Raw genomic sequence first — 26,801 nt, forward strand, 5'->3', positions numbered from 1 at the left:
GTAATTCTGAAACACATTTTTGTCACTTTCCCCCCCCCGTGCAATTGTATTTTCTCCTTGCATCTTTTCCAACTAGTTTAACTGCCCTTTTCTTCTCTTCCTCATGAAACTTGCATATTTTCTGTACCTTTTAAGGCTGATTCTATCAGAAGAAAGGAAGGGAATATTGGTGAATGTACTTGTATGTTTTGGGTATGACAATGACTTGTGTGAGAATAACTGGTTGTATAATTATTGTAGATCAATTAAATACAATAGAATACCTTGTTTTACAGGCAATATTTTTTATCAAGTTATTAGCTGAATTAGTATTAATATTTTTTTGAAATAGTACTAAGACTTTTGGGGCTATGTTTTCTTAAAGGGTTATGCACATATACATTCACAAAGAGGTATCATATGCCAGAGACAGTCTTTAGGACTGAGTTTTATGTTGTTGACAATTTAAACTGACAAGATCGGGAAGCTGGACATTGCACATGATTTTTGTCTACATTTATCTTTCCTGTCTATTCTTTGTTCGGGGGAGTTGCCATTTAAAATTCAGAATGGATTTCAAGTAAACAAATTAAATTAAGAATGGCTATGATTTTAGGTAGCATTTTGATAGGAACATACACATTACACACTAACCAGGAAATAGTGATAAGACAGTCATTAATGCTCCCACCAGCCGATTAACTGGAGAGATATAAAACAGAACCTGAAAAGAAGCAGCGGGAAAAATAGATCAGTAGTATATGATCTGAAAAGAAATCAGAGTATAACTGGAGCAATCAAACTCCTCCCTTTAAAGCAGCAAGATGTTTATATCAAATAACTGTCCCAAACATCCAAAGGGCATTAAGCTTAGCACGCTGCAACGCACTTCCCACAGCAGGTTAGGAGGGCCAATATAAACAAAATACCCTATGAGGCGAGACTGTCCTCCTGCGAACAAAAGGCCATTGAACTATAGCTCATGCCCTGCTATACTGCTTTTTCTATAAGGATTCATGGACTCAACATCTTACCCAAAATAACTGGGAAATACTGATCTTTTTTATGTGCAACTACTGTTATCAGATCGGTATGAAGTAGTTTTTCTGAATGTGGCCAAATTCTGCTATGCTGTATATAAAATTAGGCAAAATTTAACTGCCCACTGTTAATCCACCACCAATCGCAATGTATTATTCTGTCTTTTATTTTTTTTACTATTATTATCATTTTAATGCTTTTTTTTTGCTGGCCATAATAAAGATTGATTGGTTGATGATGATCAGTAGTATCTATTTACTTATATTTCAGCCATTTTTAACACAAATGTTTTAATGTGCAACCTACACAACAACAACAACAAACAAAATATGCTGCAATCTGTGTTATTACTTCTTGAAAATTTTTGCATTCTATAGCTTAAAGCAATGTGACTGTTTGATAAAAGATTGTGTAAAATGTTAGGCCCTTGTTTGTGACATGATAATGTTTATTCCATTTCTTTGGCAAATTAAGCAAGACCTGGGTATAACTGTGAGCATTATCCTGTCCATAGACTGAAGCTATGGACAGAAGATATAATGTAGCTTTTAAAAACATAATCAGCTTCTTGGGCCATAATTTGCACAAATGTTCCAACTCAATAGTTCCCACCTTTCCACTTTGGCAGCATGGCCCAGGGTATATGAGTGGCAGGTGCACTTGTGCACAGCTCCTAGTGCAAACAGCAGGTATGCACACCCTCCACATGCACAAATGGAGCTTCATGGGTAAACGAAGGGCCTTTGTGCTTGTGCACAAAGCCCACTCACACAAGTGCTTGTGCTTGTGTACGATGCTCCAATTGTGTGAATGGAGAGTGGTTGTGTACAAAGTTCCACAAGTGCCCTCTGCTCGCACGAGTGGAGCTTTGAGGGCCCACTGCTCTTTCAAGTGGAGCTGCATGCACATGCACTTGCCTGCCATATGTGTGAGTGAAGCTTTACATGCGCACGCTTGCCTATCACTTGTGCGGCCTGGTTTGAAATAGGCCTCGGCCCAATAGTGGGTGGTGGCCTGGGGGTTGGGGACCCCTATTCTGTTCAATGCATTGTCTTCCCTAAGCTGCATTATGATGTAGCATTATGGACCATTATGCAGCGATTTACATAAAAACCTAGTAGAGAGCTTTAGATACCAATTGTTGGAGCATATGTTCTGGAAGATAAGCTGTTACTTTGATTACTACAACATTTTTATTATGAATACACTTTTCCCTTTTAGATTCAACTACAGAGTTTTATTTCTTCTACTCTCTGTAATGAATATATTTTACATTTTCAGACTACAGGCTTCGGTAGATTTTTAACTATGTTAAGATAAGGCCTGTTATAGATTATATTCTCTTGATCAACAATCAGGATCGACAGAGGATATATGTTGTATGCTAAACATACGAAAGACCTCTTCTGTACCAACATTTAAAATACCACTATAAATATGGCTCCTCCCGTTTTTTGGATTGGTATCTTTTTGGATTTTTTTGCTTCTGTAAGTTTGAGAGAAAGTTTGGTTGCTGTTCTTTCCAGGGAACATTGTGAACTTTTATTTTTCATTGTATTTTTTTGTTATGTGCTATGACACTCAGAGTCCAAAGAGGTGGGTAGTCTAAAAATCTGATTAATAAATAAGTAACATAAATCAGGTTGGCTATCACTACTGGATATCTGTGTGTCTGTTTACAGAGAGGAAGCAAGAGAGTTAATTTCACCAGCAAACTATAACTTATGGTAAAATAGCAAATGACATTGATAGAAATATTAATGTCTATAGCAAATAAATGAAATAAGCACCTCTCCATCCTGGCTAACTGCATAATGGAATAATGCATCTCCATAAGGTATTAATGAAATAATGTTAGTCAAGTCATTTATTTTGTCTTTTAGGAAATATGGGAATAATCTTACCTTCTTTTCTAGAAGAATCAACTTAAAAATAATTAAAACCTTTAAAACATAAAGAAAGACAGATCTTAAAACATTAGTAGTCCAGCAATAAGTGACCCTATGCTTAAAATATTCAGTATCATGTCAATGTGCAATATAGATCCAGAGAACTTTTATTTATTTATATCTGTAACTACATGTGGTTTTCTTTAAGATTCAAAGAAGTGGAAATAATTATGCACATTTCAATTTTACAATATACCTTGTGTCTAAATTGAAGAACAAGATCTCGTGGGGATAGGCCTAAAAACAACAGAGAGGAAAATGTCACATTTCAATAAAATTTCATTTCAATTTCCAATACTTGGAAATCTTCTAAGTAAGAGTCTTACCTGTTTCCATTTATTGTACATATGAATTCATTTTCTGGGGTGGTAGAAATGCATTACTTTGAACAGTTATTTGGATAATATCTCTTTATATAAAACATCAAGCTTTCACAACCTAAGATTTTCTAACTCTGCAGTCAGATGGATGAATGTAAAGAGCCTTCATAAATAAGCAGCTAGAGTGAAGGTCTGCCTCATTATTCATTCTACCATGAGAAGCATCCTTAAGTACTGGATTCCTACCACTAATAAGAAAAAAAGTGATTTTATTATTAACCAATTGCATTTTATGTTTTCTTTGATTAGTATTGCTTTGAAACATGGGGCAGGTTTAAGCCCTAGTTTTGGGGTGAGGTGCACGCCTAAAAATCAAGCTAGGGTGGGGATGGGGGAGGTGGAGCTGCCCCACGCGCCTCGCACCTGCTTACCGTTGCAGCCAGGCCTCCCGTGAATTGATACCTGCCTTGCCTCATTGGCCCACTTCTTTTGCGGTTCCTCCTAGCCTGCATTTTGCCGTCAGAGGCCTTTCTGGAAGGCTTCTGATGGCGAAATGCAGGCTGGAGGGAGGGGCGCCGTGCATGTCAATCCAGAGCTCCATTCTAAGCTACAGAGGCATTTCCTTTGACTGTGGAAGAAGTGAACCGGCTGACCAAGGCTGTCAGTGCCGCCCCCCCCGAAAATAAGACCTGGTACCTCTTTTGGAGGAAAAAAAAATAAAAAATAAGACTGGGTCTTATTTTGGGGGAAACACGGTATTTCTCATCACTGACCATTATATTATTTACTTAATAATATAAGTAAAAATACTCCAAAAGTATTATTTACTTAATATAATGAATATTTTGGAGAAGAGATGACTTTGTTGGCCATTTGTATTTTCCTTTGTGTAAACCTGATGCAATAATCTATTGTCATGCACTGTAAATTGATTTGGATTCATTATACATTAGAGAAGCTTGCTGGCAGTATGAATTAAAGCAGGAAGAATAGGATAAACAATTATAGTGAAAAAGTCAAGATATTTTATTTGTCTTTAAAAGTGACTTGGATTTTCAATTTTCATATCAAGTCGTTCAAGAGAAAAAAGGAAGGAAGATTGAACAACCTGTTTCAATAACACATTTAATACTTTGGTTGTGATTTCTGAAAACTATTTTGTAAGAAATCCTTAGAAAGAAATTGAAATGCAAAAAACACCCTGAATGAACATAAAACCTAATATTTTATATGATAATATAATTACACAATAGCTTCACAAATGGGAAAGATAACCAAAATAAATGATATTTTTTTCAGACTTACAAGTTTGGTATTAAGCTTTATATGTAACAAAATACTTATAAAAATTGGAAGTCTTATGTTACCAAATATAGCTTACCAAGATAAACTTGTGACCCTTCCAGTGAACTCCCTCCCAGTGAGCTATTCATATGTTCATAAAGTTCCTGAAAAACCATAAAATGTTGAAAACATGAGCATCCTTTATTAAAAGTAACTTTATGGACAAAAGGAAAAGGTCTATTTTATATAAGAAAAATCTTCCAAAATATTTTTTCCAAGAGATCTAACTTTTTTTGAGTCTCTAAAGATATAGTTATCAATCCTTTAGAATCCTGAGGTCCAGAACTGCTTTAGATGAAGGTTTAATGGAATTTTGCAAATATATTGCATACAGTATGCTACTTTGCAAATATTTTGTTCACATGGCTTTCAAAAATATCACTAAGTAATAGTTTCCAGCAGTTTTTAGAGGGAGTATTTTTTCAGAAAGCAATCTCTCTCTCAAAAGCATGCAGAACTGGTTGTCAGATTCTTGCTAAAAACCTCCTTCTAGCTTATTAACAATGGACACCATATTGGATCTAGAGTTTCTCTTTTGTAAATAAAGGTAATAGGAAATTAACATTCAGCAGGCCTGAATGTTTCAGGGCTATGTGAGCCCTGCCACTCCCAGCTGACATTTGCATCTTCTTCCTTCTGCTGCTGCTGCTGAGGCATGACCAGCTTGGCCCTTTGCAAAGCATTTGCTGTTGTACCAGGCCCATGGTGGTGAACCTATGGCACGCGTGCCACAGGTGGCACGCAGAGCCCTCTCTGTGGGCATACGCGCCATTGCCACAGTCCTAGATCTTCAGCTGGGTTTTATAAAACTTTTTTGCTTTAGGCTTCTGCCGCCATGTGCAAAAAAAAAAGGTTCAATCAATCAATTTCAACTTCTCGCGGGAAAAAAAAATCTCGCAAAATTGGAATTGATTGATTGAACTTTTTAGTCCCACCCAGTCTGCCATTACCATTGCAGCCACGCCCACCCAATGGGCCATGCCCACCCAGCACCCAACGATACATAAGTGGGTTTTGGGTTGCAGTTGGGACACTCAGTCTCTAAAAGGTTCACCATCACTGCACTAGGCCTTCTTCTTAAAGCTGTGACCTTCTTGCTTTTCAAATTAGACAAGGGCCACATGCAATTTGGACAAAGGCTACCAACTTTCCAAAGCACATCTGACAAAAATCAGAGCCAGCAGAGCACAGGGCGGCAGGATCTGCAGAGGTAACAAAGTACAGGTGGCCTAAAGGGCAAAGATGAGAGAGAGATAGGCAGGTAGGAGTTGAAATGTGCCTGTGGCCATAAGCGCAGATGGGCTGCCAAGCACCCACATTTTGAGGCACTGCAATGATCATAACTTTGGGAACCAGGCATTAACTAGCACTCATCAGTGTTACTTGTCATTGAACAAGTAGGTCATAAGATGAAGACAACTTATATTGCAAAAAATATCACTAAAGTGATCCTTCCAGTCTATTCTGATCATGGACACTGATAAGTGGATTTACTCTTTGATCAGCAATGGCTCTTCCATTCCACTTTTAATCTTACTGAACTCTCTCTCTCTCTCTCTCTCTCTCTCTCTCTCTCTCTCTCTCTCTCTCACCCAACCATTTGGAATCTTTCAAACAATTTTATTTTTGTTATTTAAACATACCTTAAGAATTGAAATTTGTGAGAAGTCTTTTTCTTCAAAGTAGGCATGTGTAATTAGCTGCAACTTAGCTTGAAGTAGCCCATATAGAGGCTTGCAAGAAAAAGAGCATCATGTTATATCAACAAAGACAAGCAAGGAGGTAATAATAACTGGCTCTATTCTTTAAAAGCAGATAAATTTGAATAATCTGAATACTTTGCATATTGTTCAAGCCATATATCATATGTAGTTGCAGCTGATTTATGAATATGAATTGGAATGGTCAATTATTCTATACAGTAACATCTGGCTTTCAAAGCAACACTGGTTCCAAATGTGCATAGATCTGTGTTTTTTATGAATGTGCTTTTATTCAAAACATTAGATAGTAATACAGTAAAATATGGGTAAAGTATCTCATTGTATTTCATTAAAGACAGGCATTGTAAAAGATTAACAAACTAGGAGAGAATATTATGGAAACAAGTATTTAGATCTAAATTAATTATGAAGGTCACTGAATTGTTTTGCTTGCCTTTTAATCTAACCCCTATTTTAATAGAATCATGCACCAATACAAGTTGATATAATCATGGAGGGAAGGGGATTTTTCCTGGGCTTGCATGCTAGCTGCATAATCTCTATTTTCCATATTTTTCAATCTAAACTACCTTAAGAGGCTGAGAAGTATTGTTGGAAGCATAAAATAGGGAGCAAGGAAAGAAAAAATAACAAAAGACCAATTCCAAACTCTGTTTTAGATTAACCTTTTCATAAACAATTCCTTCATATATGCACACACATACAGACACATAAATGTAAAATATATTTTATATGTATAAAATATATATTATATAAATATATTACATAAATAATTTCATACCCAACCATTATTCATTATCTTTTGAGCAGAGTTGCTAAGAAAGGCCAGGAATTAAAACGAGGGCCAGGAACTGAATGTCATTTTCTAACTTAGTTTCACATTTGTATCATGAGTGGAATTTAAAATTGGAAAAAGACTTTAAAGCAGTATACTGTGTTTCCCCAAAAATAAGACCTGGTCTTATATTATTTTTGCTTCCAAAAGAGGCATTAGGTCTTATTTTCGGGGGATGTCTTATATATTTTGTGATACATGCCTTGCCTTGTGGAGGCAGCACCAACAGCCCCATTCAGCAGGAGCCCACATGGCTGCCAGCCCATTTCTTCTGCAGCTGCTCATGGCAGGAGGCCGCATGGCACATCATGTTGCTGCCACCATGAGGCGAGGCAAGTGGGGGTGGGGGTAGATCTGCTCCACGAACCTGCTTACTTCAGCCCCCTCCCAGCCAGGCCATTCCTTGCTCGGTGACCTTCTCTTTCACTCCCTTCCCAAGCCAAACTGCCTTGCTACAGAGGATGGGCGGGGTAGGCCCAATCCCCCTCTGCCATTTCAGAGCCGGGGGGAGTGATGGCGAAAGGCTGTGCGCTGCTGGAGGGGCTTTCTTCATGCTTCGCTCCATAGATAATCTGCCTGGCAGCAGCTGCCTCCTCCTTCTCCTCTGCCAATTGTCCCATGGCTTGCGCCATGACTGGGCGGCGCAAGCTTCCCCTGCCCCTTCCCTCCACCAGCCCTCTGTCGCTGCCACTCTAGAGAATAGAGAATGGGGAGGGGAGTGGCTCCGCACTGCGATGCAGAGCAGAGCTCTTGCTTGCTGCCCTACATTATCCTGCATCTCCCTTCTCTGTTCTAGAAATGGCATTTTCTGCCGCTTTTCCTCCTGGCGCTGCTATAGAGTTTGGTGCACCACTGCCTAGCTCCTCTCTCTTCCTGAAAGCATTTCTTCACTAACCTGCTTTCCAGCTCTATTGCATTTCTCTCCTGCTACAGGGAAACAAAGTTTGTGGGACTAAAAAAAGTTCACTGAGACCTTCCAACTTCGCAAGATCATTTTTTTTTTTTTTTGGCGGATTAGCCTGACAGTTGTTGTGATTCTTCACCAGCCAGTGGATCCGGCAGCTGAGTCTGAGGACTCAGATGAGGAGGGGGGCCTAGAGTGACATTAGAGTCGGACGAGGAGCCTGGCCCCTCTAATCGCACTTGGGCTGAGTCACAGCTGTGCTAGGAGCCTGAGTTGGACAATGATGAGGAACAACTGGGACAAATCCCAGATGCATGAATACACAGACAGGAGAAGAGACAGAGGAATGCAATGGGGTGGCTCCAAAGGCAAAGGAGAAGGCATTAGGAAGCCATGCTTTGGCTGAATTATAAAAGGGGAAGGTGTGGGAGGTGCTGGTTGCCAAAGGCAACCGTTCATGCTGAGGATCAAGTTTCTCTGGACTGTGTTTGTTTGCCTTGGACTCAGGTCTGTAAGAATAAAAGGAATTGTTTTTTTTCTTGCGGTTCCTGCCTGTTTCTTGGAAGAGGGGTTTCTCCTTGTGAATACAACAGGGACTCACATAGGCTGGGTTTGCCTTCGGCCTCCTATCCCCTACTACCATGGAACAGTTACGTGCGGAGAATGCCCAGCTCTCCCAGCAGCTGGCTTTGCTAGCAGCTCAAGTTGCTCAGCTTCAAGCCTCTGCTCCTGCTGCTCCACAACCCCGACGGAAGTGTCCAGTCGCAGTGCCTGACAAATTCGATGGCACTCTGGAGATGTTTCCAGCTTGGGAGGCCAATCCCAGCACTTTATCAGCCAGAGAGCGGCTGACTTCCCCACTGACCATGATAAAGTAGGGTTTATGATCAGCCTTCCCTCTGGTGTTGCAGCTCGTTGGGCCACACCCGCTAGCCCAGCCTACTCCTTTGTTGGATATTTTTTGGGGGTTGTGTGACTACGTGCATCTTAAGACTGCTACTCGACTCTTGAAAGCTCTGAGGCAGGGCCGATGCCCTTTACAGGGATAGATCAGTGAGTTTTGGCTTCTTAGCCAAGATTCAGCCTGGAACGAAGCTGCACTCTTAGATGCTTTCCAGGATGGCTTATCGGAGGAGCTGTTGGCGAGCTGGCCTGAATCAATATTCTCCCGGACTTCAATGGGTTGATCCATGTCTGTTTGCGGATCAACACTCAGCTGCTGTAGCGTAGGAGTTGTCATGCCACCCCAGAGAACTGGGTGGCTCCGGTTGTGTGTGAGACTCCGGTTCTGCAGCAGTAGCCTAGGAAGTTAGGTACTGCCAGACCTTGACTATCAGTGGCAGAAATGAATAGACAATGTTTGGGGGGCTTTGTGTTTCTACTGTGGGGACCCTGGGCATTTGGCTGCCTTCTGCCTCAAGAAGCGACAAGGGGCATCAGCTACTGAGCCTGCCCCACGAAAGCAGCCTCATCTGTCGGGACATGACCCGAGCCCGACCTACAAGGTATTTTGGATCGGGCTTCCCCCAACAACGAGCAACATCCTTCGGATGCTGCACTGGACCCCCACGGCACGTGATACTGGCGGCATGCTTGATCCTCCCCGGGAAGCCACAGGGGATTCCGGTATATGCTTTGGTAGATTCTGGGGCCACCACAAACATTATGGATGCAGCATTTGTGGCCAAATGGGCTGTTCCCCATGCCTCTGTTAATAGAGACTATTGATGGCTGAGTGCTCCTGTCTGGGCCAATTACGGCTGCCACGCAACCGTTGGGTATGACCATCAGCTTGCATGAGAAGGCTATTCAGTTTTACATGACCTTTGACCTGCATTTCCCCATGGTCTTGGGATTGGCGTGGCTCCAGACGCATGATCTGCAGATTTATTGGTCCCAGAACTTGGTCATCTTTCCAAGTTTACAGTGTGTGGATCACACTCATCAAGTCTGTGCCGGCCAGATGGTGAGTCCCCCAGGGGTCTCCCTGCCCTCCGAACTGGTGACTTACGCTGATATGTTCAGTGAGACTGAGGCAGATCAATTGCCCCCACACAAGCTATATGACTGCCCCATCAACTTAGTTCCTGACACGCCTCTCCCAGTGGGGCGTTTGTATTCCATGTCGGACCCCGAGTTGGTCCCATTGCGGGACTTCCTGGACAAAAATTTGGTTCAGGGTTTTATTTGGCCCTCGTCTTCGCCAGTGTCTGCACCAGTGCTCTTTGTAAAAAAGAAGTCCAGAGAATTGAGGCTTTGCTGTGACTATCAAAAATAAAACACCATTATGGTACGTAATCAATACCTGCTGCCCCTCATCCCCGAACTTCTGGAACAGCTCCAGGAGGCAAAAATCTTCATGAAATTGGACTTGAGAGGAGCCTACAATCTTGCTAGGATTCGGTCGGGTGATGAGCAGAAGTCAGCATTTTGGCACCCGGTACGGATACTTCAAGTATACAGTGATGCCGTTTGGGCTGACCAGCGCCCTTGCAGTTTTTTAACACTTCATGAACGACATATTCCGGGATCTGTTAGATCAGTTTGTTTTGATCTATTTGGATGACATTCTGATCTACTCCCCTTCACGGGAGACGCATCATCAGCATCTCCGTCAAGTTCTGCAACAGCTCCGAGATCATCGTTTGTACGCCAAACTGGAGAAATGTCAATTCTACCAAATGACCATTGACTTTCTGGGTCATCGCATTTCTCCTGAGGGCATCCCCAGGGAGCCGAGCAAAGTCGAGTCTCTGTGAAGTTGACCATCCCCAAGTTGCATTGAAGATGTCCAGTGACTCTTTGGGTTCGCCAACTACTACAGAACTTTCATCCCCAGTTTTGCTTCCATGACTGTATCCCTTACTCGGCTCCTGCAGAAAAAGACCCAGTTTCATTGGGGTACCTTGGAGCAACAAGCTTTCCAGGCCTTAATGGAAGCCTTTATGAAGGAACCCATCTTGACACACCCTGACCCGCAACAACTGTTTGTCATGGAAGTGGATGGGTCCAATATTTCCATTGGAGCTGTGTTACTCCAGGCTAATGTGCCTGGCGGTGCCCTTTTCCCTTGCGCGGGAACTTAATCTGGCCAAGCGCAACTATATCATCTGGAGAAGGAGCTACTGGCCATCAAAGTGGAGGCATCATTTGGAAGGGGCTTGGCATCAAATTGAAGTATGGACAGACCACAAGAATCTGGAAAGTTTATAGACCGCCCGGAAATAGAACCAACAATAGATTCAGTGGTCTCTCTTCTTTGCTAGGTTCAATTTCTGTGTTATCTATATACCAAGTGGTCACAACCAAAGAGCGGATGCTCTGTCAAGGAAACCAGAATATTCCCTTATGGAAGATAAGCTTCTGCCCAGGATAGTTCTCCCCGTAGAGTCTTTCTCTACAGTTTGGGAGCCAATAGATATACGGGCTCGAATTTGGGAGGCACAACAGCATGATGCATGGGTGGCTTAATGAAGGCAGGAGTTGGGGCCAGACTCCCCATGGACCATCATGTATGGACTCCTAAAATATTGTGATCGGTTCTATGTTCCAGGAGGGCCGCTCAGAGGGCTCATTCTCACCCAATGTCATGATAATCCTGCAGAGGGGCATTTTGGTATGTTCAAGACACTGAACCTGGTCTCCCATACATTCTGGTGGCCCAACGTATGACACAACGTCCAGCCCTATGTCACATCTTGTATACATGTAGGCAGACCAAGTCAGCGACGGGGGCCCCACCAGGTCTACTTCAGCCCTTGCCGATGCCCGAGAGACCCTGGGGAGCAGTGTCCATGGACTTCTTGATGAACTTGTCCCCGTCTTCTGGCTTCACAACAGTGTTTGTGGTGGTGGACATGCTGACCAAGATGGTGCATTTCATTCCTTGCCATGGCTTGCCGTCAGCCCACACCGCCATTCGCATGTTCATCCTGCAGGTTTTCCGGCTGCATGGCCTCCCTGATAGGATCATGTCAGATGGAGGGGCTCAATTTACGGCCCGTTTCTGGAAGGGGTTGAAGGCCCTAGATGTAAAAATCTGCCTATTGTTGGCGCATCATCCACAAACAGATGTCAGGACCAAGAAAGTAATTGGAATTCTAGAACAACACCTGCGCTGTTTCGTGAATCAGCAACAGGATAATTGGGTGGACTATCTTGTGGTAGCCAAGTTCGTGTTTAACAACTCACAGCACACCTCCATGCATATGACATCATTCCTGGCCAATGTAGGGTATTATCCCCAGCTTTTTTCCTTCTCGCAGCTCGACTCGCCAGTTCCCGCAGCTAACGAATATCTGACCAAGTTACAGGCTATCCATCAATTGGTGTGATGACAATTAGATAAGGCCAAGGCAGATTACAAGAATGTCGCTGATCGGTCGAGGCGAGATAATGCCTAGATTAATGGTGGGAGATCAGGTGTGGCTGTCAACCAGGAACCTGCTGTCAAGTTGATCTGCCAAGAAACTAGACCACTGGTACCAAGGACCGTTCCCTATTGAAGCCATCATTAACCCGGTCGCTTATCGGTTAACCTTGCCATGGTTGTTACAAGTACATCTGGTCTTTTACCAGTCTCTCTTGGTCCCAGAATAACTGGCATGTCCACCCCGCCGATCAGAACATCCCCCACTAGAACAACATGACGGAGACAGCAATCCCAAATATGAGGTTGCCAGTATTCGAGACTCCCATTGACTGAAAGGCCGATTTCAGTATTTGATTGAGTGGAAGGGCTATAGACTGGAGGAGTTCATCTGGGAGGATGCGACCACCATGCATGCTCCTGCCTTATTGACGGTGTTCCACAATAGTTCCCTTCACGACAGCATCCAGCTCATCAGACCCAGGGGAAGGATCCTGCGGTGCGGCATAGTGTTGTGATTCCTCGCTAGCCAGTGGATCTGGCAGCTGAGTCTGAGGACCCAGATGAGGAGGAGGGACCTGGAATGACATTAGGGTCAGAGGAAGGCTCTGAGGAGCTCCAAGATTTACGGTCAAACAAAGAGCCTGGCCCCTTTAATCACTCTTGGGCTGAGACACAGCTGTGGTGGGAGCCTGAGTTGGACAGTGATGAGGAACAGCTGGGGCAAATCCCAGATGGATGAATGCATAGACAGGAGAAGAGAGTGGGACAGAGGAATGCAATGGGGCGGCTCCAAAGGCAAAGGAGAAGGCATTAGAAAGCCACGCCTTGGCTGAATTATAAAAGGGGAAGGTGTGCTAAGGATCAAGTTTCTGTGGATTGTGTTTGTTTGCCTTGGACATTGACTCAGGTCTGTGAAAATAAAAGGGATTGTTTTTTTCTTGTGGTTCCTGCCTGTTTCTTGGAACAGGGGTTTCTCCTTGTGAATACAATAAGGACTCATGTAGGTTGGGACAGAACAGCAGTCCAGCTTGGGAAGGGAGTGAAGGAAAGGTTGCCAGGCAAGAAACTGCCTGGGGGGGGGGGCACTGAACCAAGTGGGTGTGGGGTATATGGGGCAGCTCCACCACTCTTCCGCCTGCCTTGCCTTGTGGTGGTGTCAATGCGACATGCACTCTCCTGCCCCATTGTGGCAGCGAGGTGAGACTGAGTGGGCAGGGTCCTAACTAGGGTTTATTTTGGGGATAGGGCTTATATTAGTCCGGCCCTCCAAAATCAGGGTAGATCTTATTTTTGGGGTAGGTCTTATTTTCGGGGAAACATAGTAAGTTTCAATAATTTTTTGTACCCTATATCAGTGCTTTTCAACTTTTTCACAGATTGTACCACTTTTAAGATATGGTAATATTCGAGTACCACCAGTCGCCTAGCAAAGTGTCAAAAACTTGATGACCAAAAAAAGGGAAAAAGTGATAAAGTACAGGTAGTCCTCAACTTACAACAGTTTGCTTAGTGACTGTTTGAAGTTGCAACAGCACTGAAAAAAGTGACTTATGACCATTTTTCACATTTATGACGATTGCAGCATCCCCAGGTTCACATGATTTACATTTGGATGCTTGGCAACTGATCCTTATTTATGATGGTCATAATGTTTCAGGGTCATATGATCCCCTTTTGCAACCTTCTGACAAGCAAAGTCAATGGAGAAATCAGATACATTTAATAATCTTGTTATTAATTTAACAACTGCAGTGATTCACTTAACAAATGTGGCAAGAAAAGTCATTAAATGGGACAACTCAATTAACAAATTTCTCACTTAGCAACATAAATTTTGGATTCAATTGTTATCGTAGTTTGAGAACTATCTGTACCCCCACTTATCACACTTTTAATGGAAAACTTGTGCCTATTTCTCTGACATCAATTTTTGCACTTTTCTATCCCCTTCTCTCCCTCTGCTTGTCTCAAAGAAGCTTCTCCTCTTTCCATCTCTCTTTCTCTGTCCCCTTCTTTTCCTGTTGACTTTTTTTCTCTCCCTTTTCCACCAAAACCTCCTCTTTTTATATCCTCTCCTCTCTCCCCCTCCTCTTTCTTTTCTCTTTGTTGCAGCTCCAGCTGATTCCTTTCCCCAAGGCTGTGCGCTGCTCCATCTTCTTTCCCTGTCTTTTTTTCCTCTTTCCCGCCAAAACTTCCTTTTATATCCTCTCCTATTTCCCTTCTCTTCAGTGCAGTTCCAACTGACTCCTCCTCCCCAAGGCTGCACGCTGCTCCATCTCTCTTTCTCTGTTCCCTTCTCTGTTCCCTGTCTTTTTTTATCTCCCTCTTTCACCAAAACCTCTTCCTTTTATATCCTCTCCTCTCTCCCCCCACCTCCTTTTCTTTTCGGTGCAACTCCAACTGACTCCTCTCCTCAAGGCTACACTCTGCTCCCAGAAAGGCCAATCAGCTGGAGTTGTGCCCATTCAGCTGGAGCCCCATGCTGATCTTGGGCACTCAGCAGAGTCCTGGCAACACTGCAGCTCCCGTTGACTCTCCCACAGGCCTGTGCGGCACTGCCACCACTTTAGTTCATCCCCCCGCTACACTTTTACTTTTTTTATAGTGCTTTTCAACCCATTGTACGTGTATCATCTGCCAGGTGCTGAAGTACCACCAGTGGTATGCATATCATGGGTTGAAAAGCACTGCCCTACATCACAATATGCTAATGTTGAAAAGTATAGTAGTATGGGCGTATTCAGTTGTATTGTCCTTATTTAATTGTTTTTATAGAGTATTTTTCTCTATCAAACAAATCCTCTGGAAAGAATAGCTTTGATTCAGATTTCAAATTCAGATATGCAACTATTCATATCTAATATAAACATCTAACATGAAGTGTTATATGTTATCTTATCTCTTACCAGCTGACTTAGAACACATACACTTTTCTGTACTGTTTCTCGAGTAATGTCTGCTTGTCGTACTTTCAATGCCTTAAAGGAAGAAAAACTAAAATTAAAATCTTTTCTTTATTTATTTACATTTAAAAGCAAACAATGTTCCACCAAAATATGACATTTATTTACTAACTTTAATGATTTAGAAAAAAATTAGTTCAATAGACTAGCAATTTGACTGAAAGAAAGATCCATTTTACTGAAAAACAAAGACTATAATAGAGAAACATTAAAGCATAAATTAGAAAAAGTCACATCTCAGGAAACCACCATGTGACTTGTTTGGCGTTAATGTTATGCAAACCCACTGGTGTCTTGTGTTTGTCATTTCTTTGTTCATTTTATTTTCTATAAAATAAATCTATTTGAGAAGGTATTATTAATTTGGAACAATTAAAATACTTAACCACTTCCTATATAGTCTATAGAATTCTGTTCCTAAATTAAAACTATTCAAATTATCATGTCCATACTTTGAATATAAATGACAAATGCAACTACAGTTGAAAACTAAAATGATTTTATACATTACTAATTGTATTTATTTCTAATATGACAAGGATATCAAATAGCTTACATAATAAATGAAGTTGAAATTTTCAGAAATTAGGAATATATTTGGGTGATTTCCAGGGAAAACAAGGTGAACTTAAGATGGCTATATGAAAGCAGAGCCAAAAACCGGGTATGTCATATGGCTCAAAATAGCAATGGAGACTTTTAAAGAATACTAAATTTGCAAACCGAACTTTCTAATCACTTGTGGAAATTGCTCAGTAACTACTTCTAAGCTATTAGTGACCTTTGGAATGACAAGTTTAAAAATCCTGCTATGAATCTGGGTGAATCCTCAATAAAGAAAAATTTAATTATAAATTTAATAATTTAAAGAATCTGAAATAAACAGTGAAAAGCTAAATAAAAAATTGATCTTAGAAGCTATCAATGGATAAAGGTCCAGATAAAATTGAAATGCTGAAACTTTTACAATAAGACTTTGGAATTAATTATAAAATACAAACAGTTTCTCATGGGAAATAAGATCCTGGTTTGGTTTTATGAGATATAACATAGATAAGCAATGTTGTACTTTGAAAAATTGGACCCCAGAGGGGACTAAATATTTTAGGTAAAGATATATATAACTGTAAGATGATGCAAAGCATTATGACAATAAAAATATGAAGGAGATTTCTGAAGAATGGAATCAGAAAATAGTAGCCACAATATCCACAATGTCAATAATAATGGCTGCTTCTATAGACAGACTATGTCCAAAAGATGTTACTGAAGAAAACTCAGATGTAGAACAAATTTTATTTGACAAGATAGAGGTGACTTCAAAAGTGGATTTACAACTGCCAGATCAAGAGATAGATTTATAAAAGTATGTTTCATTGGATCTGTAAATGAAACTGAGTGAAAATTTAAAATTTAAAAGAGAACTACAAATGACAAATCAAGAGAGTGATCTGGATAATTTGTTTCCTATTTTATTTACAAAAGAGGCCTGTTAAAAGTCTTGAAGAACTTTGTGATATGGGACAAAGAAGAAAATAAATCTCAAGAAAATATTTCAATGAACTAAAAATTAAGACAGTGAGAAATAAAAGGAAGGAATATAGAGTCAGTTTATTTAATCAAGTTTAAAACAAGATATGTTGTTACTTTTATGGACTTTCTGCTGATATCAGGACTGAAAAGATGATGTTTTATAGGTTTATTTATTAATAAGAATTAGGATATGGGATGAGGAGATAAATATTTATAACTTTAGAGAAGATGAATAGTTACTAAATGTGTTTACACATGTGATGAATTAACTTGTGGTAAGATGGGCGGCCAATAAATTTTACAAATAAATAAATAAATGTAGATTGCAATTCACTTTACTCTTTCTTTATGATATTCATTTTTTTTCTTTTTTCCTTGCACTATGTACTATTTCACGCTATCCTATTTTTTTTGTTAAAGTTTGGTTTGTATTAATATTTATTACTATCATCACAGTTCTTAAAAAAATTACATCAAAGTAGGAATATATTTGCAGGTTCCTAAATCTGATGATTTTGAAGATAAGATAGCAGAAAAAAAATACTTCCAGCACTTTCTAAAGTATTTCTAAAAGCGTGTAATCATTATTCAAACTTCTTATAACCTATGGATAAAAGTTATTGGCTTTTATCCCACATAGGCTAATCTCAGCATTTTTGTGATTATGTGACGCTGGACATCTAATGCTACAATAAATAATAAGTCACACATTATGCATTTATAAATCTTTAATGAGATTTTTAAGCTAAGTTCAATTTCTTCCTTGTTAGAAAAAGACAAATTAAATGTCTTAATGCAAGCCAATCTTTTAGTTACTTGTACATGTTTGCAGGAAGCCCCAAATGATCAGATACTGCTGATAAATCTGAATTCTGAAAAATACTGGTTTAGCATTTAAACAACCATGCAGATGTTCAATATCAACTGAACATGTAAAAACAAGTATATAGTATTACAGTCCTCATCTTAAAACTGGTCTTTTAACAACCAGTTGAATTTACAGCAGATTTTAAAAAGCTACTTATGACTCATTGTTGAAATTATGACTACTCCCTCCCCAGTTACATGATCCTATCTCAGTTAAATAGCAACTAGCTTGCATTTATGGCCAATTGTAATATTCAACAGTCAGGTGACTACAATTTATGACTTTTTACCATTTTTGGGCAAATGATTGGAAAATCCTAGGATTTGCTTAATAGCCTCATGATTTGTTTAACACCATAGTGACTCACTTTACAACAATTGTAAAAACTTATAAAATTGAGTCTGGTTACATACTATATAGCAGGGCTTTTCAACTTTTCACCCATTGTACCTCTTTTAGGATATGGCAACATCTGAGTACCACTAGTTGCCTAGCAAGGTGTCAAAAACTTGATAACCAAAAAAAGTGATAAAGTACAGGTAGTCCTCGATTTACAACAGTTCACTTAGTGACTGTTCGAAGATACAATAGCACTGAAAAAAGTGCCCCCAAGCCACAGCCGAGCAAGACACCTGCCCGCCCGCCCGGCGGTGCTCTTCTTCCTGTCCGAGGTTTTCACTGTTGTGAGCATTTCTGTTGAGGATTGGTAGCAGGGATGGGGTGGGGTGGGTGTTTGGTTTTTATTCCCCCCGTCTGCTGGGTGGTTGCAGCAGGTTTTGGTCACTTCACATGACCCTGGGACACTGTGACCGTCATAAATATGAATCAGTTGCCAAGCATTTGAATGTAAATCACAAGACCCTGGAGATGATGCAACATTCCAGCTGATCTTCTTCTGGGCTCAGCAGAAGCACCAGGATCAATGCTGAGCTCCAGCTGGAGCCTGGTGCTGATCCTGGTACTTCCACTGAGCCTTGACAGCCCCGAAGCGCTGATCAGCTGGAAAGCAGCACTGATCCTGGTGCTTCCGCTGAGCCCTGACAGACCTGCAACTCCAGCCATCTCTCACTCAGGCTTGTGTGGTGCTGCCACCGGTTCAGCTCATTCCCCTCTCCCACTACCACTTTTCTAGGATGGTTGCGTACCACCTGCCAGGTGCCAATGTACCACAGGTAGTACCCGTACCACTGGTTGAAAAGCCCTGCTATATAGCACTTCAATAGGGACTTATGACTAAAATTCCAGGCTCCACTGTGGTTGTAAGTTTCACTACAAATGTTCCCCTAACTTCAGAATAATTACCTTAGCTTCAATTTGCCTATAACAAGAGACCCCATATATTGTGCTTCGATCACCACTTCTTGGTGGCAAATGGAAAAACACTGTGTCTAAAAAGGAAAAGAAGAGATTGTTTTGCTATCTCTTATAAGCATCACATTGAGATGTTAAGTTTCTTCAGTACTATAATTTTCCAAATAATCCTAAGGACCAAATTTCAAATTAATATAACATAATCAGGGAAAAATGCAACGTTTTGGTTTGATAATAGAAATGTGCATATAACTATTCTGAACAGCCCAAGCAGTTTTGCTATTCTAAAAAAGTTGTGATTTGAATCATACTGAAATAGTTTGTTTGTTTGGAGTTTTTTGATGGTGGTAAAGAGCATTCCAGGAAAGAGGATTCATCCTGTTAAGAGTTTCTATATCTGCAGCATTATTCATTCAGGTGAGCTGCTTCTAAAGAATTGTCTGGTTAGGTTGAATCAATATACAAAAGTTCAGCATCTCCAATGTTTTTGACACTCAGATTCCCTTAAGGCTACTCATTCATGATCCTACTGAAAAGAGTAGAAAGTTTCTACTTTTTTTCCAATAGGTTGCTATCTAAATTATAATTATGCATTAACTTCACATATTACAAAGGCATTAATATGGTCTGTAGATTTTCATTTAGCATGATTTGTGAATCCAGCTATTGTGATTTGTAAACCACAATTAATTGTTTAGAGTAATGTACGAACCCAATCAATATTGAATTAGGGTAGGGTTAGCTATGGTATCAATTTAGATAACCAATAACAAAGTATTTGACCATAGTATATGTTAAACATATACTATCAAATCTGACATTTTAAAACTTGCTTTCAAGATTCTAATTCCAAATTTGAGACAAAATAATCTTAAGGTATATATAATACATGAAACATTAAAGTATCTAGGTATTTCTCAAGGCTTGTGGTCCTGCATAAAAAGCTTTTCCAGCTATTTCCATATACATCCAAATGTCTAAGTTGCTTTCTTTCTTTCTGCAAATTGCAACACTCCTGGTTCATCTGCTTTACACAGCCTTTCAAGACAGTTAGAGAGGTATATGCTATTTGATACAAAGTGGGCAAAAGTGCTTCAAATCCAATGACATACCTTCTCTGACCCTGTCAGCAGTTTCTTAAAGGAATCAGGCTGTTTCACAATAGCCAGGGAAATGCATATTTTGCTGAATCTGCATAATTACTGTGCAAAATTTGAAAGAATGCACAGAAAGATACAGAATTTTAAGATACAGAGAGTACCCAGGCCTGATCCAAAGCACCTTTGCTTCTTTCAGATTGAAATACTGCATATTTTTAGTAGACAGCATATTTTGCTATTGGCTATTTTCACAGCTTAAACTAATTTTAAACTAATTTTCTTTATTATATTTCAAGCTGCCCCTTTATGCAATGAATTACTATCCATAATATTAACAAAATATATTAAGCAAAGAGGGTGAGTGGCAGCCTCACATGGAGATGAACTGCCTCTCAACAACCAAGGAATTGGCTCTGAAAGCTTATCTTTTTTCTTTTACTAAAACTATGCACTAATTATTGGAATATAGTAGAATAATTGGTAACCATGGACTGATTTTGGTCTGTGTTATTTAGGAATTGTTGATATTATACAAGTCTTGTACATGGTTAGCCTAAAGCACATTCATTCTGCTTTGCAGAACCATTGCAAACCATAAACACCAGATATATAAATGTATTTTAAAAAAAAAATACTGAAGCCCAAATCTGTTTTACTTCATATTACTTGAATTACAGTTCTAAAAACTTTATTCTTCCACCTGCAAGAGGCATTTTAAAATGTTTATATGGTCACCTTTCTTCTTCTAGCAAAGGAAGGGAGGTTTTCTTTGTGGCTGGAAAACACACAGTATGATTTTTTTAAAGATTTGCTTGCCAGCTAGCTATATATAAAAAAAGTCTAGTTTGGCCCAGCTATGTCGAGAGCATCCAATTCTTTGCCCAGTATCAGATTCCAGATTATTTAGGCATTTGTAGGAAAGGAGCATTATGCGGAATCTTACCTTCTTGATAGTTGTGAGCACCATCTGGCAATGCAAGAAAAGGCAGGTATTTCCATTCCTCCGGCAAACTATTACTATTATGACTTTCTCCAGGAATTAGAGAAGGATAGGAGAACTCAATCTGAAAGCAGATATATATACTCAGTCATCAGGTATCCAAATATAAAACTGATAAATAATTCTACTATTACTTCGAGCAAGAGGTGTAGAGGCAAGGGAATCCCAAGCAGCATTTGAAATTTAGCAAAAAATTCAGATTAAAAAAGTAAGGCTGAATTCTATTCCAAATAGAGAATAAATAAACAGATCAGCAGGTTAATAAACCCAACCAACCTGATCTTTCATAAGAGCCTAAAGATCTTGCTCTGCCAGTTAGCTTGGGGCCCTAGTGCAGGCGGTTGATCGATTAATAACAGATCCCACCTGCCTCCAGTCCTGCCCCCCACTGTAATTGTATCATAGCTTTTGCTGATATTAATTTATTTACTTTGGCATATATATCTTTTATGACTGTAAGCCACCCGGAGTTATCTTGTGGAAAATGGATGGCCAATAAATTTTATAAATACATAATTATTCAAATTCAATAGAGTAAATTATCTCTCAAAAATAAAAAAATGTGGAACTTCCGGTGGATCTGCGCGCGCGATGGCGGCTACTTTGTAGCTGTCCTCCTGGGTAAGTGTTTGAATCGCTATGAACAGCAGACACCAGCTGTTCAGCGGTTCAAAAACCCCCTCCCGGGCAAAGGGGGGGGTAGAGAGGTGTCTGAATAGTGGTAGAGCCTCTTATGCACCCCCAAAGTTTTTTTTGGGGGGGGTGAAAAGAGTGCTCCCACGGAGTTCAGACTGTCTCCGCTTCCCAGCTGCTTTTGTCCCTAGGGACAAAACAAGCCGCTGCAACCACCTCCGCGATTAAAGTTAACTGGTGAGTTTTTTTTAGAAGCGGACAGAGCTGAGTAGAGGATTTAGTTTTTGCTTTCTTGGATTTTATTTGGATTTTAAGTTCAAAGATTTGTTTTTACTTTTATATTCCCTCTTTTTATTTTTATTTTTCCTTTGTTGAAAGGGAAAGTAAAATGGCGATCGGCAAGCCTTTCGGTGGTTTTTTTTTTTTCGGAAGGTAGAATGGCGACCGGCAGGCTTTTTGGGGTTTCTTTTTTCCCTTTCCCTTTTTTTTGTTTTTTTTTAATGATTGGAATGGAGTGTTAGTATTATTATTTTTGTACTTTTTTGGTTTGTTTTTTGTACTGTTTGTATTTTTAAAAAAATGGAATGGATTTTTTCTATTTAATTATTCTTTTTTCTTTCTCTCTTTTCTTTTTTTTGAACTCCTTTTTTATTATAATGATCTCTCCTTGAAGGATTTTTTTTTTGATTGTATGGAGTTAACTTCTTTTTTTCCTTTGTTTAATTTTTGCAATTTCTAAGAAGGAGTAAAGATTTTTTTAAGATGGCTCCAAAGCGTCCAGTAATCCCTACAGCTTCTAAAGTGGCTTCTTCTTCGGTGTCATCATCAGCGCAACAACCTAAATTAATAGCCTCATCTTCTTCTTTGCCACAGTCAACAATGGTGAAGGATTTGCAAGATATGATGGGAGATGTTATACTTCAAATTAGGGGAGAAATGAAAGAGATTCTAGAGGAAAACAATAAGACTTTGAGGCAAGAGATAGTTTTGGCTTTAAAAGGAGTTGCCTCTGTTCTTGAAAAGTTGAATTCTCGCGTAGAAGAAGTAGTAGAAAAAGTGGAATTGATGGAGGAAAAATTTGAAAGTATGGAAAAAGAGATGAAAAATTTTCAAGATGAGATTCTTATGCTTCAATATAAACAAATGGAATATGCTTTAAGAATCAGAGGTTTGGGTGAGTCTGTGCAAGGAGATCTGAGAGAGATGGTTGCAAAGGACTTTGCTGTGATTTTGAATAGAGAAAAAGAGGAAATACTTAGTGAAATTGAACAGACATTTAGAGTTAATTCTGTGGTGGCAGAGCAAAAGAATTTGCCAAGAGATGTGGTAATTTAATTTGGGAAAAGATCCCTGCGCAATGAAATTATACAAGCTTTTTATAAGAAGAGGTTTCAAATTGCTTCACAAAATGTTATAATTTTAAAGGAGATCCCATCTAAAATTTTAAGAAGAAAGGAGTTTGCTTTTTTAGCGGACGAAATTAAAAAGAGACAAATTTTGTTTAGATGGGATGTTCCGACTGGAATGGTGGTGAATTACCTGGGGATACGTTATAGTCTTAATACTGTTTCTAAAGCAAAAGACTTTTATACTTCGGTCCTGGGGGTATGTTCATCGCCACCTATCACGTTTAAAGCTTTGGAAGATAAAAAGGCAGAATTGCAATCTGAAGTGCTTACACTTATGAAAATTGGGAAACTTCAGTTTGAGGGGCCTCAACAAGTAGAGATGGAGGAGCAGAAGACAACCGGTGTAACATACAATTGTAAAGAAAAGGATCAACAGAAGAAGGTCAAGGAAGTTTCACAAGTATTGGTTCCTGAATCTGCGGGAGAAGTAGGATTTATAAACTCTTTGGAGCAACCTTTAAGGGCAGAATTGCAGTGTGAAGAGCCTATATTAATTAAAAATGGGAAATTTCAGTTTGAGGGGCCTCAACAAGTCGAGATGAAAGAGCAGAGGACAACTTGTGCAACATATAAACGTAAAGAGAAAGACCAACAGAAGAAGGAGGTTAAGGAAGCCTCACAAGTATTGGTTCCTGAGTTTGTGGGAGAACCAGGACTTACAAATTTTTTGGAGCTACCTTTAAGGGCAGATTTTAAAGTACTTCTTTCGAGATTTATGGACAAGAGAGACTGATAAGGATTGTGTTTACAGTGGATGGAACTGGCTATTGGAGAGAAGATTATGGAGATCGAATGAAAATTTTAGATAAGAAGTTTAAGTTTAAGTATTTAGTTTAAGTATTTAGAAGATTATTAAGATTGCGGGAGAACTAAGATTTACAAACTTTTTTGGAATTACCTTTAAGAGGTTTATGGATAAGAGAAGGAATATGTTTACTGTGGAGGAATTTGTTATTGGTAAAGATTTAAACAGGTATAAGGGAATTTTAATGTTTTAAGTTATGTTTATGGGATCTATTATTATTATTATTTTTAGAGAAGCTAATTTGTTTAATTAAACGTATTTAGATTTGTTTAGGATTTATATGTTTTTTAAGTTTTTTCTTTTCTTGATAGGAGAGAAGATTATGGAGATTGAACGAAAATTTTAGATAAGAAGTTTAAATTTAAGTATTTAGTTTAACTATTCAAAAGAGTATCCAGTCTTAACGGTATAATGAATGTTTATATGCTTATTTTTGTGCTCTAGAGTAAAGAAAGAGGGAGATTAGATCTTATATTGTAGGTATGGATATTTAAAGAAAGTAATGTTTAAATTTGTGTTTTGGGGATTCTATATAGAATGATGGATAATAATATAAGTACAATACTAGAAAATGTTTAAAGTATATTATAATGTGTGTTTAATGTTTGCAACTATTATGTTTTAGAGAAGATAATTTGTTTAATTTAAGGTATTTAGATTTCTTTAGGATTTATATGTGTTTTAAGTTTTTTTCTATTTTTTATTTTCTTTGAAAATTTTAATTAAGCCTGTACTCAGCTCTGGGAAGGTTGAGGGAGGGTATGGGAAGTTTGGGGAAGATGGTGGAGGGTACGGGAGGGTGGGGATTTGGGGAAGGATTTGTTTTGTAAAATTTAAAATTTTCAATAAAAAAAATAAAAATAAAAAAATGTATCATTTGCCTAACACCATCTATGCAGCATCATCTATAATGATGAGATATTCTCCCCTTAGTTTCATTCTTCCAAGAATGCAAAACACAGCTGAACAAATATGATACAAAGCTCCACATCTTTGCTCACATCACCACTTCCTCCCATAAGAATGCTAAATAAATCCTGATCAATGCTTGCAATTCCACACAATAATAGTGGAACATAGACATATCTAAAAGATATATTTTACCCAGTATATTGAAACAATTACAGGCAAGCACTGCACCTTTTTAAGGTGTGTCCAAAATCCCAGTTCTGTAAGATCTTACATACAATTTGTGCACATATACAAATATCTTTATTAGATTCCAATTCAGCATGTGTCTGTTCAAAAACTTCAGTAAAAAATGCCTCCATTTAAATAGTAAACATTATAAAGTTAATTAAGATGAAATTAAATCTGCCGGGCTTCCGGTTTGCAATCGATTGTTTAGAATGATTAATCCAATGATTCAGCACTTCAACAAATATATACCATATATTCCGGCGTATAAGACGACTGGGCGTATAAGACAACCTCCAACTTTTGAGAAGATTTTCATGGTTTAGAAAGTCGTCTTATACGCCGGAAAATACAGTAATTTAAAAGGTATATACTGACCACCAGACATGCAATTGTATTATAGCTATTATCTTTTTGGAATTTTGAAATATACTTTTTCACCATAGTTTCAATTTCTAATGCAATTAATGCTTTTTAGGAAAAAGGAAACAAGGTAACCACAAAATCCCAGTTAAAAAAAATTAATATTTTCTAAAAATGGGTGACTCTTTGACACAGGTTTTATATAGTTTTTTTAATATCATCTTGTGTTGCCCCTTTTATTTGCATTTAATCTTAAAAGTGACAGGGGAAAAAAACCTGCATGCTGAATTGGAACTATATTTAATGGTTCTACCACAGCAGTGCCTATTGCTAAAGAAAAAACTTGCCTTCAGAAGTTGTGGGTACTCCACAACTTCTGCCCCTGTCCTGCCGCAGGGAGGACAGGAAGAGCCAGGCGTCTCACCCCCCCCCCCGCAGCTCCTTCGTGGGATTCCCCGTCAGGCAGAAGAGCAGTGGCGGCCTGGATGCCTGGATTCCTCGGGGGGGGGGTGGAAGTGTTTCCAGGACAACAGAAGCCTTGTTTTATTGGCATATTGGTGTGGGACACTTAAACTCTCATCTGGACAGCCAATCCCCATGCCAAGGGGTGAGGAGCTTGCTTTGATGTACTTGTAAGTGGTCGAGGGGGGGCTGCCACCCCTGCCCCCACAATAACAGTTAATAACAATCCGATCAGGCTTCGCTGCATGGCTGCACCCCCTCCCCCCATGTACTTTGTTCTGGTGCCTTTGGAGAGAGAGAGAAGGGAGAGAAAACGCGCGGCGCGTGTGTGTTTATGTGTGTGTGTGAGAGAGGGAGGGCTCCCCTTTTTGTAAGTTTGCTTGCTCCATCTGTGAGGCTCTCCGTTCCCACACTTTTGCTGGCCAGCACCTCCTCCTCTTCCTCTTCCCTTTCCCTCCTGGCTCGCCTTCCTGTGTCCGAGATGGCCTACGCGTTGCCGTGTGAATTGGCAGCCCGGATGCTCGTTTAAATGTCCCCTGCAGCCAAATAGCCCTGGAAAATGCTGGGGAGAAAGAGGCGGAGCTAGAAGGCCTGCCTGGGGTGAGCTGCGGTAAGGGCATGTAAAGGCAGCCGGAAGAAGTGGGCACGTAAAGGCAGCCGGATTACCTCGTCCCATTCCGCCCTGGGAAATATTTCTGTTTCTGCTGAAAACCGCCGCTCTGCGGCGCAAAGGGCTGCTGCGCTTAAAA

The 26,801-nt window shown here is 39.7% G+C and overlaps 1 protein-coding gene across 2 annotated transcripts in view; it reads right to left on the minus strand.

Annotated features, from left to right (window-relative positions):
• The window catches only part of AVL9 (AVL9 cell migration associated), a 51,668-nt gene that overhangs the window by 21,179 nt on the left and 3,688 nt on the right, over positions 1–26,801 (minus strand). Inside the window, exons 2-9 of one of the 2 annotated variants that reach the window (XM_039336824.1) lie at positions 21,187–21,307; positions 19,135–19,220; positions 15,375–15,446; positions 6,277–6,366; positions 4,671–4,737; positions 3,166–3,206; positions 2,925–2,963; positions 634–703 (exon numbers count right to left, since the gene is read on the minus strand). In XM_039336824.1, coding sequence (XP_039192758.1) covers positions 634–703; positions 2,925–2,963; positions 3,166–3,206; positions 4,671–4,737; positions 6,277–6,366; positions 15,375–15,446; positions 19,135–19,220; positions 21,187–21,307 — 586 coding nt within the window. The remainder of the gene's footprint in view (positions 1–633; positions 704–2,924; positions 2,964–3,165; positions 3,207–4,670; positions 4,738–6,276; positions 6,367–15,374; positions 15,447–19,134; positions 19,221–21,186; positions 21,308–26,801) is intronic. The other variant, XM_039336825.1, reaches the window with a different exon arrangement.

The sequence above is a fragment of the Crotalus tigris genome, unplaced genomic scaffold (genome assembly GCF_016545835.1).
Source record: "Crotalus tigris isolate CLP2741 ecotype Arizona unplaced genomic scaffold, ASM1654583v1 scf7180000017666.379230911805:20528666, whole genome shotgun sequence".
In the NCBI taxonomy this organism is placed as follows: Eukaryota; Metazoa; Chordata; class Lepidosauria; order Squamata; family Viperidae; genus Crotalus; species Crotalus tigris.